The sequence below is a fragment of the Lampetra fluviatilis genome, chromosome 32 (genome assembly GCF_964198595.1).
Source record: "Lampetra fluviatilis chromosome 32, kcLamFluv1.1, whole genome shotgun sequence".
Taxonomy (NCBI): Eukaryota; Metazoa; Chordata; class Hyperoartia; order Petromyzontiformes; family Petromyzontidae; genus Lampetra; species Lampetra fluviatilis.
The window spans coordinates 11,077,647-11,090,031 of record NC_136306.1 but is presented as its reverse complement, the minus strand read 5'-3'; the positions used below and the strand labels follow the sequence as shown (position 1 = coordinate 11,090,031).

Sequence of the window (12,385 nt, the reverse complement as noted above, 5' to 3'; positions counted from 1 at the left end):
AGTAGTATATGCCTATTGATTTCATTCCAATTGCACAGTGAAGCAAGCTCTATGAAACCTACCTCTTGTCCTTCTGCAGAAAGGCTCACGGTATGATGGCCAGATTGCAGTCTTCGGAAACGACTTCCAAAAGAAGCTTTTCGCTCATAAGCTCTTCCTGGTAAGTGAAGCAGGAGCGAACACAAACTGACTTTGCCACAATGATGACAGTATTGAACCCTTCTCTCTGAGAATTTATACATGCTGACAAACAATACAGTTCTGAGTGGCATTGTGTAACCTATCCTGGTTGTCTGTGTTAAGTACCAGCCTTAATTTTGTATAAATTGTACCTGGTTTCTAACTTAAATGAGCTAACCCACTCCTTAAGCTACCTGACGATACTTATATTTACAGCTTTTTTTAAAATCGGTTGCTTTTAGTCGGGCAATGACATGTATTCATGCTCACACTACTTATTATATTAGCTATGTCCATTTGCTTTGAATGCATCGCATATTATGTTCATATGTGGTTGCAGACCAGGTCAACTTTGTGATGAGCAGCTTTATTGGATTTTCTGTTGCAAAGGGGTGATTCATAGCTTCCAGATATCAAGGAGGAAGGTTTATTCCAACTTTAACTCGAAGCTATTTTGTAGTAAGCTTGGTATGGTGCATGTTCCGAGTTGGGACGATGACCCTTGGTTGACTTTTTTCAATCGTCACGGCAGGTTGGGGCGGGTGCCATTGGTTGTGAGCTGCTTAAGAACTACGCCATGATGGGGCTCGCGTGCGGCGAAGGCGGCATGATCACGGTCACCGACATGGACACCATCGAGAAGTCAAATCTCAATCGGCAGTTTCTCTTCCGCAGCTGGGATGTACAGGTGAGCACTAAGATGCACGTGCATCTCATTCACAACGACCATTTGCCTCTCAATTGCCAGTCGTTTGTAAAATGTCGTTAAGCTTTGCATTTTTTCGAGGATTTCATTGCTTCGTTTAAGCGAATTATTCAGGCACCTCAAGGCTGGTGAAAACGGGAGACATCAGAACTAGAGTAAAAAACTATTATTTTTTTAAGTTTTGAGAATCAAAAATAAATGTACTAACATTAAAAAATAAAGAGCAATGTTTTCAAATAGATATTTTATACCTGTTAGGTTTAAAGTGCAAATTTGCCTTATGTCTAGTATTTGCGTTGATGGAATAATCAGTTAATGTTCCACTGAAAAGTTTTTTTATTATTCAGTATTTGAACCGTCTGCACTGACATAACCAAGCATTCAATGCATGCTTTAATCCTCACGTCTTTGACCGCGCCGGCACAATTACCCAAAGGCTCCATTCTATTCGCGTCGCGCGTTCAACGTCAGTGGACCCGCGAACGTTGGATCGTGTGCCGCAGAAAATGAAGTCCGAGACGGCGGCCGCGGCGGTGAAGAAGATGAACCCGGAGTTGCACATCACGGCGCACCAGAACCGCGTGGAAGCCGACACGGAGCGCGTGTACGACGACGACTTCTTTGAGGGCCTCGACTGTGTCAGCAACGCCTTGGACAACGTTGACGCACGTGAGTCGGTCGTGGGGGGGTGGCGCACGGATGGAGGTGGCGACGCGAGTTGGTGCCGCCGTTGGCTGTGCTCCCCGGTGTGCGCGCGAGAACCCTCCGCCAATTTATGGGATACGTGTATTCAAGAAATTCGTTTATTTAAGTGTGAAGGTCACACATGTATGTATGTTTATCTATGTTGAACTTCTTTCGCACCGTACGTAGCCAATCGTGCTCACGGGAGGTGTTGGAAGGACAACAAAATGTACATCTCATAGTTATTGCTCTGAAGTAATGAGTTTACTTGAGCTGCTTAATGCAGCAGTTGTCTCCCTACTTATATAAGCTCTTGAATGGTGCTGACATTTCATTGGTAAAAGTGTCCCTTCTCCATTGCAGGGGTAATTCTTTCCTTAGGACAATCATTGTTGACTTCACAAAATTGTACTGATTTTAGCTGGAATTTTATTTCACGTCCAATTATGAGTCAATCATTCTAGCCACAGCGCCATCTGGAGAGATTGTGTGTTTCAGACGCGGAATGTACTCGATGGGATCATTTCAAAACAACGTTGGTTCTCATAAATTCAGACAGATGGCAGCAGTGGGTCAGTGGTTCAAAAATGGTGACAGTGTGTGAAACGAGATTTTTTTTATTTAATGTGCAGCCCAATCATTAACATAATATTTTTACAAACTGTGCTCTGCAGATTGTCTTAATATTAAACAGACATTTGCCCAAATCTAGACGTGTTCATCTGCTTGTCTACATTTCTAAAATTTGCAGCCAAAATTAGTCTTCTAACATGAGCAGGAATGGTGCTGTCCTTTCTACCCCTTTGTGTGCAATGCGCGGGCATTGCAGTTAGCCAATCACCTACTTAGGTGACTAAGTAGGTGCTTGGCTAACTGCATTTTCATGAGGTTTATAAAGCTACATCTTTGTTTGCATAACAGTCGTGCACTGATTAGCACACTGCACTTTAATTGTGGGTCGCTTTCCTAGGCCTGGCGTAAGTCAGTTCATTGAATACCTTGTGTGGTGTGCTTCCATTGGGAGGACGAAGGAAGCCGGGCGTGGTTCTGGCCATAGCAAACCTCTTTGTGTGTTGTGCTGACCTTAATTGGTGCTTTAATACACCAATTGCACCGACAATCACTTACGTTTAAAGGGTGGGGTGGATTTGCCGTTGTGCCTGCGTGCCAGGCATATACACTTCTGTGTGTTTGTACGTGCACCAGGCATGTACATGGACCGGCGGTGCGTCTACTACCGCAAGCCGCTGCTGGAGAGTGGCACGCTGGGCACCAAGGGCAACGTGCAGGTGGTGCTGCCCTTCCTCACAGAGTCGTACAGCTCGAGCCAGGACCCGCCCGAGAAGTCCATCCCAATCTGCACCCTCAAGAACTTCCCCAACGCCATCGAGCACACCCTACAGGTGTGGGCCAGTTGCACGCAGCTACCGTTGAGAGTTCACGGAAACGGGGACACGCAGCCCGCATCGGACGAACCGCTCTTCTTTTGTAGATGCTGAAATGGACTGTTTGATCTGGTCTAAAATGAGTTGGAAACTTTGTTAATGAGAAATTTTTTTAAAGTCACTTTCAGGATGGCAACCATAGTACATTTTACATGGCAGCGGCGTGTTTAATACGCATTGTCAAGGCGGCGATACATCGTGGGCAGCATAAGGTTGTGCAGCAAAATACATTGTTGTGTGCTGTGCTCCTGTGTCTATTCTTACCACCTGCACCATCCTGCACGAATCATTGTGGTAGAAGTATCAGAATCTTTATTTAGACTGAAGGAATCCAGTGAGCTCTGGAAGCTCTTTTTCACAGATGTCTAGTACGATAAACTATCCCCCACGACCTGCTTGGCATGGGCAGGCCCTCATCCAGCTATGGATTGATGAACAGGGCCATAAGATGTACGTGGGATATGATAGGAAGTGGTTTCAGTTATTGGATCTTGGGCGAGGAGGAAATTAGTCAGTGTTTCAGAGGGTGAATTGACAGTTTTCCATTTATAGGAGGAAATGAAATCTGCCACACTCCTGTTGATTGGTGTATTTTTGCAAAGAAGTGAATGGCACCAATTACCGATGTGTCATTGGTATAAGCTTACATGAGACCAATTTATAGCAAGTAATGTCATCCCGCTTGGTTTGATAATGTGAGTGCCACTTAATGGCAAGCCAATAGTGGTTGTCTCATGAAGAATGACCCCTACCATGCAATTGTGGGATTTCTGTCATTGGCTCATAGCTGCCAACAGATACAAATTATTTCCTTTAACATTTCAGCTCATAATATTAATTCACTGTGTTAATTATCTCGAGTTTAAAGTGCTGGTATCTTCCCGGTAAATTCTTTGTTTGAATATGGATGCTGTAAATTGGCAACTTTGCTCCTGCTGTTTGCATCTTTACGCATTTTATAATGCTTAAACAAGAGCTCACACGGCGGTCTGTCTTGCAGTGGGCACGTGACGAGTTTGAAGGCCTTTTCAAGCAGCCTGCAGAGAACGTCAACCAGTACCTACAGTGAGTGCGCCGTCAATGAACGCACGGTCATTGCGAGTTCACTCAACTCAAATTTAATCTGCATCACTTCACACGGCATCTGCACCATTATAAAATGGTAGGCTTAATGCGACCACAGGCCGCATAACATGAATATGTGGGCCATATATTTACCCCGGGAAATAGGTTCGAAATCCACAGCGATGTAACATAATGTGTCCATCACTGTCGTTCAATTTTTGCCAGGGACCCCAAGTTTATGGAGCGCACACTGAAGCTGCCCGGCACACAGCCGCTGGAGACGCTTGACGCCGTGCGGCGTGCCCTCGTGCACGAGCGGCCCAAGAACTGGGAGGACTGTGTGGCCTGGTCTCGCAATCACTGGCAGCACCAATATAACAATAACATCCGACAGCTGCTGCACAACTTCCCGCCCGAGCAGGTGGGTGCAGTAGCAAGCGTCGTGGGATTTGTGCGGCGACGTGGGCTGTGTTTCGTTGCGTGACGGTCAAACTGATACTTAATTCTGAGGGCTCGGATTTAGTGCAGAAGCAAATGTAATACGGTTACTTTTTGTGCAGTCGTTGGTGATTGGGCATGAGACCACTTACTGCACTTGAAAACCTGGTTTAATTGAGGGGCTGACTGGGTTCCAGGACGCTCCTTCCTATGACCTCTTGAACCACCCGGCCACCCACATTTGTATTTTTAATGGTGTTTGCTTTAAGCGTCTCTCGTAAGCATTTGATTTTGCTCATCTGCATTCATGACTGAGCGAGTGAATTAACAAATCAATATTCCTTTGTTGGAGCCCAGTCAACTCCATATGACAACTGCTGTTGGATTTATTAATAGATGCACATTTTATTGAATAAGGGGAGGATGGAGGGTTGAATCAATCCCCCTCCAACACGAAGTCAAAACGTTCTGATTGTGAATAATCAACTCTGATCAAAACACTACCAGGCTGATAGATTTAGCTTTGGTGGATCAGAGCAGTAAGTCAGTACCTCTTCAATCGTAGCCACACGAGCACTTTTTGACACATCCGTCTTGGCTGGATAGGATGTGTTTGTGTTGCGCTGTGTGGTGTTGGATTTTCCTCAGCTTGCCAGAATGTCCGCTGAGTGGTTGTGTTCCTGTCAAAACAATGTCTGCCTGCAGCAGCAGTCCTTGTTTCCTATTGTCAGCAACCATTTCCTGCCACCTGGAGGAGGGAAGCCACGTGCAACAATGCCGATTGTGCGTGCTTCTGTTTGGCATGACATCAGGCGACAGCCAGAGTTGCGAAGAAACCATCCTCCTGTTTCGGTCTTAATTTAAAAGATGTGCTGGTTATTTTAATAAATGTCTCCCCACCCCCTGCCCCACCCCCCGCCACAGCTCACAAGCTCTGGCGCTCCCTTCTGGTCTGGCCCAAAGAGGTGTCCTCACTACCTCGCTTTCGACGTCAACAACGTGAGTCTGTTGTTTTCACGTCCCCCCACAGTGACGCGCAAAAGGCAAATGTGGTGTTCACTTGCATGGCAGCGAGGTCCTTAACGGGCAGGAAGTGTCGCAAAGCGTTGAAAATACGATGAGAAAATGTGGAGGAATTGTAAGCTTATTCTCAAATACAATACAGAGTTGCTTTATTGATATAAGTAGTATTAATAGTGTTAGGAAGATTATGTGTAATGTGCGACTCGTACCTCGAGAGGGTAAATGTAATTTATAACGTTTCCTTTGTTGGTTCTCACATATCTGCCCGGGCAATTACATTAATTAGCTTGATTGTGGTTTGCAATTCGATTTAACAATATTTTTGCCTTTGCCCATATATTTTGTATCATTGGCATATCATTTCCATGAATATTAACTAATATGTCTTCACATGTTCAGTTGTATGTATTTTTTGTGAGCGTAATAATTTATTTTTAAGCACAATGCTTTTATACAGAATCAGTAAACAAGTGAATCTTCGATGTGTGGAGCTGTGTGTAAACACTATCTTTCTCTCTCTACCGGATGGCCAGATCCTGCACATGGACTACGTGATGGCGGGGGCGAACCTGTTTGCGACAATGTACGGCATTAAGGGGTCGCGCGATCGCGCTGCCACCGCCGAAGTGCTCGCCCACGTCAAGGTGCCCGAGTACGTGCCGCGGTCCGGCATCACCATCCACGTCTCGGACCAGGAGCTGCAGAATGCGGCATCTGGCTCCATGGGTGAGGAACGACACATCTGTTATGTTCACAGATGCGTGCATTCACTCATTCAGACGTCTCCCATTTTCGACTTGCAGACCAGAACGGAGTAATTGTTGTGACGCGAGTTCCGTACCTCCGATTAGCATGGTTAGCTACGTACTGTGCAAAAGAAGTTGGACATATTTACAACGAGCTTGGGTTGGAATGGCATGAGAGTGGGTGATGCGGCCAACACCACGCTCAGCCACATTTGTCTCCCTTGTGCTGATGGTCATTCACGCAGAGCAACGACAAGTATTTCTTGCAGGCTGCGTCGAACAAGATTAAACCCAAGATATATTCTGATAACGCTGGCCAATGATATGCATAGCTGTGAAATCTAACTCGGGTCATCACGATTGTAACACGAACAAATGTGCCACCGTTCCAAATACACACACTCCTACAGAAACTCAATCGGAGCTGCAATGATTAGTCATTAAGTCAACAAAAAAATGTAATACTTTTTTGTGGTCCATTACTTGGGCCCCTTTAAAAATGGCAGTCAACCACATACATCCTGCAAACCACACCCAGCGAGATGAGGCTGATGATGCCGATGGCGTCACCAAGCCCTGCCCATCACCTCCCGTCCAGTGGCACGTGGGAACAGCAGCAAAACCTTTTTCTACAACTTTGTTATCACAGCTGCGTAGACTTTTGAGCATTATCCCCTAAAATTAATGTGCTATTTCTGCGTGCTCTAGATTTCTTCCACGTGCAAAATTCGCCAAAAAATTTGTGGCCAAACATCCCAATGCAGCCCTCGCCTGAAAAATTATTGATTGTCTGTGAGACCTGCATGGATGAATAAAGGGCGTTTATCTCTTTCATGTTGTTTTTCTTGGCAGACGATGACAAACTAGAAGAAGTGAAGAACACCCTCTCGTCGTTGGACACTCTCAACAACTTTAGGATGGTGCCCGTCGAGTTTGAGAAGGTAAGCGCCGGAAACCGCTTCAGCTGTGCCCGCTCGCTAATCCGTCTCGGCAGCTGCTGTACTCGCCGTGACCCGTGCACTCCTCTTCAAAGGCAGGGCGATAATCCTCCCTGTGGGTAACATAATTCCCACGTCGCCCGCATACTTAATGGTGCACTCGCTTCACGGCAAGTGCCCGACAGACACCTGCAGTCCTCCGCTCCGCGGCTGCGGCGTTGTAAGCGTTGCTCACTCGCACAGCCCCTGGGAAGCCACGTCGTCGAGCCCGCTCACTATGGAGCCAAGTGTCCACCCAGTCACGTGTGCGCCGGGTCGTGAAAGCATGAGCCATTTCCTGCAAACCGGACGTGAAATAACTTTTGTGGTGCTGTCACTTGCAAAAGTAGAGGCATTCTTTTGGTGCTGTTACATCCCACATTTCCTACCTAAATTAAAATGTTCATAATGTTTGTATGTTGGACTTCTTTCCCACTGAACATATTAAAACCTCCTAACCTCTTCAATAATTTAGTGCACAAGACATGGTGAGCTGGGTTTCTGCTTTTACCATGGTATTCCTTGATTTTTGTCGTTCGTCATTAAAATGGCCTCTAACTTTCTATCAGCCACACGACCTTGAGGCAGTGCATCATTTTAGCAGCATTGCTTTAACGCCAGCAAGGCAGTGGTTTGGGGAGGCTTTCACCCAGTAGCAGTTAGATCATGGCTGATAAGTATGATTTTAATTTGAGTAATTTTGAATAATTCATGAATATAGATTGTATTGGTTTTAAATGATGAAACGAGTAGTTTCCGTGTTGTTGCGCTGCGTGCCCCTACTGCGCGTGCCCCTGGCTCCGTTCAGCTTTTAACGTGACCTGGCGACCTTCACAGGACGACGATTCGAATTTCCACATGGACTTCATTGTCGCCGCCTCGAACCTGCGCGCAGAGAACTACGACATCACCCCTGCCGACAGGCACAAGGTGCAGCTTTTGCCCCCTCTATACACTACACTCATACTTGTTACACAGTACTTGTTACGTACATATTTTTCACAAAGCCCTTTTATTCACATTATTACTTCTTAATAACTACTGTATGTCGCTTTGGTTAAGAGTGCTTCACTCTAAACTTGAAGGTTGCAAATGCAAATCTCAGGTATCAGCTCAGCCCATCATTTCCCATGGGTTACTAAAACCGTGGATAGCCAGTCGTGCTTATCTTGTGGAGAGACTGGCTGTTGGTTGCTGGCCACTTGGTAATTTGGGCTTTTCGACCTTTATTCAGCAACCAAGGTAAAAACAAAAATACCAAATACACATTTCGGCCTTTTAAAAATAATTCTGCTGGCGCTTCTTAGCTCGCGCTCACGGTGGTTGACGGACGAGCCGGCAGTTTGGTCGATCGCTGCGGTACTAACCTGGTGCTTGCGACTCTTTGCCACGCAGAGCAAACTGATCGCGGGCAAGATCATCCCGGCCATCGCCACGACCACGGCGGCCGTGGTGGGGCTCGTGTGCCTGGAGCTCTACAAGATCGTCAACGGCAACAAGAAGCTCGAGTCGTTCAAGAACGGCTTCATGAACTTGGCGCTGCCGTTCTTCGGCTTCTCCGAGCCCATCGCCGCGCCCAAGCACGTGGTCAGAGGCGCCGCTTGCGCCAGCGGACACCACCGCCGGAGTTTACACTTTTGCATAGTTTGCGCTTGGCCCACAGTGACGTGTAGATTCGTTGTAAAGTACGTGGCCAATTGTGTGATAAGATTCGTAGAATCTGTGCAACACTTTTGCAGGTTGCTCAAATGCATTTTTTTCTCATGTAATGTCAAGCATACTCTTTAAATATCTCGAATGTAGGTGTGTCATACTATCAAAAATTGCGTTCAAGTAATTGCATGCTATTTTAATCTGATTTTAATGAGCACCTAAATGAGCAAATATTAACTCTTTGAATTTATCATGTGTGCTATTTGTTAAAAAATATTATTTAAGCTTGAGAGTGGAATTTTTATTTTGCTTTTATAACAACCTGAATATGCGTTGTTTCTATTACAAATAATTAACACGGCCTTAGAACTGAAAATGCCTAATATAATGTCATGGACAGTGGTGCTTCAAAGCATGGAGAGGAGAGCAAAATATCTTGAAGCTTTACAGCATGGTTTCTCAATATATCATAATTTTTACCTAGTACAAATATGTTGTGAATATATTAAAGTGAAAGAAATAACATTTGAATGTAATGCGTAAGTGCAGTATGTATGTTGAACTTTTGCACCGTACGTAGCCAACCGTGCTAATCGGAGGTGCTGTGTTGGCTGGTTTTTCTAAGGCGGCAAGGTGCTGTTGTCATTTCAGTACTACGACACAGAGTGGAGCCTCTGGGACCGCTTTGAGGTGAACGCCATCCAAGAGAATGGAGAGGAGATGACGCTCAAAGAATTCACGGCCTACTTTTTGGTACGTTCACCGACGGCGCGTGTGGAAATCCCCAACCGCATTGTGCACCCCGCGGTTAATCGCCGACCATTCACACTTGGCCTTTAGCGCCGCCAGCTCCTCAACGTGAATGGATTTGCCTGAATGTGGCAGCAGCGGCTAAAGATTTCCCTCGCTTTACGGGGGTTTTGGTTTGTGCGATTTTGTGTGTATGCAGTTGACCTATTTCTACCCCAAATTTGCTTCGTGCTGTTTTGAATTCGATCATATGCGGTTGGACGTGGGACAATATTGTGCGTCCTGTTTGTGCTACTCTCCACGCAGGTGTCTTGTGCGGTTAAAAAAAAATTCGGAATGCATTTTAACACACAAAGCGAGGGTAACCTGTGGATTGATGTTAAGTGCTTGTACACTTATTCGTGATTTCCTGACACTTGGTATGTGAATTATGTGAGACCACCTACATGAGGCCAAGGGGTAGCTAATTTATCAATCTGTCCTGACTTCTCCATTTTCCAATTATATCCCTGGTTTCATCCGTGTGCACTCTAGTCTCTTCCCACATACTAAACAATCTCAGAATTACTTCTCAAGGTTCTTGAGCAAAACAATCTCAGAATTACTTTTCTCAAGGTTCTTGAGCCTCAAAAGTAAATAACTTGCTATAGTATTATTAATATTTTCAGCCTGATAATTATTTGAATAAGAAAAGTTTAGAAAAGGATTTGATTTAAGAAAACTGGACATTAAAATGGGGTGTAATGTTGCTAATTGGTAAGACTTTGAGATTAGTTTTTTTCTTCTGTATTGTTTGCATACGTTGGATAAAATCCTGTTGCTTCACTTCCATCTGCTTACTGATAAAATTGCGTTTCATGTTAGTTCACCTTAACAGGTCGCAGCTGACATGGGGGTGGCAAATATCTGAACTTGTCCAGGGTTGACTTGGCCTTAAACGAGTGTCTTTGGTGCCATGTGCAGGCTGAAGCACCGGTGCGACAAAGGTGGCCTGGGCACGGCAATGGCCAGACCACACCTTTGTGTGCCGTGCCTGCCTTGATAGGTGCTCACTAACTTGCACTGGCCCCGAGCAAGACGTGCTAAAATGGTGGAGCTTGGAGTGTTGTTTATGGACCCAGTGGCATTCTTTCCCTCCAGGAGAAGCACGAGCTGAAGATCATGATGCTGTCGCAAGGCGTCTCCATGCTCTACTCGTTCTTCATGGGCCAGGCCAAGCTCAAGGAGCGCCTGGACCAGAAGTGAGCAGACGACACTGCTTTTGTGAAGAGAGCGCAATTACGCACTGTCACGCAACGTTGCAGCTTTGTTTTTTAGTTTTCTTGTGATGCAATACAATGTCCCCATTGGCAGAGTAGAAATGTTTTCGGTCAAAGGTGGGAAAACTAGTGGTCGCCATTTCTTTGACCTTTAAAATGCACTTTGTGATGACCACATGAGGAAATATCATGTCAATAATATATGTTTATAGACCTTTTCAGAAAACAATCTTAAGGTTTACAATCCCAGGTGATTGAGTATCATAATGAAAGTATATGTTTTGGACCCCATGGTCTAATTGTCCTCTTTAGCTATCAGTCCACATTTTGAATGACGTCCCATAAAAAAACGGCTGTCGTTTGCGTCCTGTGTGCTTTTAAGTCGTGGTTGCCTGAGATGCACTTCTTAAAACAGTCGGCTGCTGTGTTACATAAGCCCATGTGCTACTGCCACATTATGCGTTCATTCCAAACCACTCCACATGTGCTCAGCTGTGCGTGTGTGCACGTGTTTGCCCTCAGGATGACTGAAATTGTCACCAAAGTGTCGAAGAAGAAGATAGGCAAGCATGTGAAGGCACTGGTCTTTGAGCTGTGCTGCAATGACACCAACAACGAGGACCTGGAGGTCCCTTACGTCAAGTACACATTCCGCTAAGCGGAGCGCGCTCCCAGCCTACAACCCGCCCTGCCAAGCCCCCCCCCCACCAACTTCCCTCCCCGCTCCTCCTTCACTCGCACCACACTACACCTTCACTCTCTCTCGTTAGTGTGCGGCGATAGTTAACCCCACCACAGGACCGCAAGGCACATGATAGCGCAGCAGAGATGGTTGCTTACCTGTAGCATGTGTCTTCTGGGAAGTGTCTGGTCCAATTACAGACTTTAAAAAGAAATATTTTAGGGGAATACTAAAAACAATAAAAATCAGCTAGCGATGAAATCGGGTGCACGACTCTAGCCATCCCTGCTTTGCGTGCGTTCCGGTTGCACTATACACCGCTGACATTTGTTGACAATGTTACCTAGAAGCGGAGGGGAGGGGGAGGCAAGGTTTGAAACATGCTACGGGAGGAGAGGGCCGTGGGCGCTGCTGCTGCTGGTGTCCGTGCAACACGCCGCGCGCTCGCGCAACCCCCCTGCACTTTAGGATGCGCACTCTGCCGAGGCGCCACACAGGCTGCACGCTCCGCTGGCCGCCGGCATCACTGTCGTTCGCACTGCTTTAGGGAATGGTCGCTGTGGAAGGCTTTAATAATAATATTCCATCTTGAATAACCTCTGACGTTGAGCACATCGGTGCAGCAAAACATAAAAGAAAGTGTAACACTTGGATGTTATTGTTTCCTTTCTTTGCCACGCCACCCCTCTACCCCCTCGTCCCTCTCTCTCCACCTACTGTTTTGTTTTGTACAATCCCAACTGTTGATGTGGAATGGAATAAAGGATTTTGATCCGT

The 12,385-nt window shown here is 46.0% G+C and overlaps 1 protein-coding gene across 3 annotated transcripts in view; it reads left to right on the top strand.

Annotated features, from left to right (window-relative positions):
* Window positions 1-12,385, top strand: part of UBA1 (ubiquitin like modifier activating enzyme 1) — a 32,438-nt gene extending 20,053 nt beyond the window's left edge. For all 3 annotated transcript variants that reach the window (XM_078871569.1, XM_078871568.1, XM_078871570.1), the window contains 14 exons: window positions 80-160; window positions 713-868; window positions 1,390-1,555; window positions 2,777-2,973; window positions 4,016-4,080; window positions 4,306-4,501; window positions 5,443-5,517; window positions 6,075-6,267; window positions 7,140-7,228; window positions 8,102-8,194; window positions 8,660-8,851; window positions 9,569-9,670; window positions 10,808-10,908; window positions 11,449-12,385. In XM_078871569.1, the coding sequence (XP_078727695.1) occupies window positions 80-160; window positions 713-868; window positions 1,390-1,555; window positions 2,777-2,973; window positions 4,016-4,080; window positions 4,306-4,501; window positions 5,443-5,517; window positions 6,075-6,267; window positions 7,140-7,228; window positions 8,102-8,194; window positions 8,660-8,851; window positions 9,569-9,670; window positions 10,808-10,908; window positions 11,449-11,584 (1,842 nt within the window). In that variant the 3' untranslated portion in view covers window positions 11,585-12,385. The remainder of the gene's footprint in view (window positions 1-79; window positions 161-712; window positions 869-1,389; window positions 1,556-2,776; window positions 2,974-4,015; window positions 4,081-4,305; window positions 4,502-5,442; window positions 5,518-6,074; window positions 6,268-7,139; window positions 7,229-8,101; window positions 8,195-8,659; window positions 8,852-9,568; window positions 9,671-10,807; window positions 10,909-11,448) is intronic.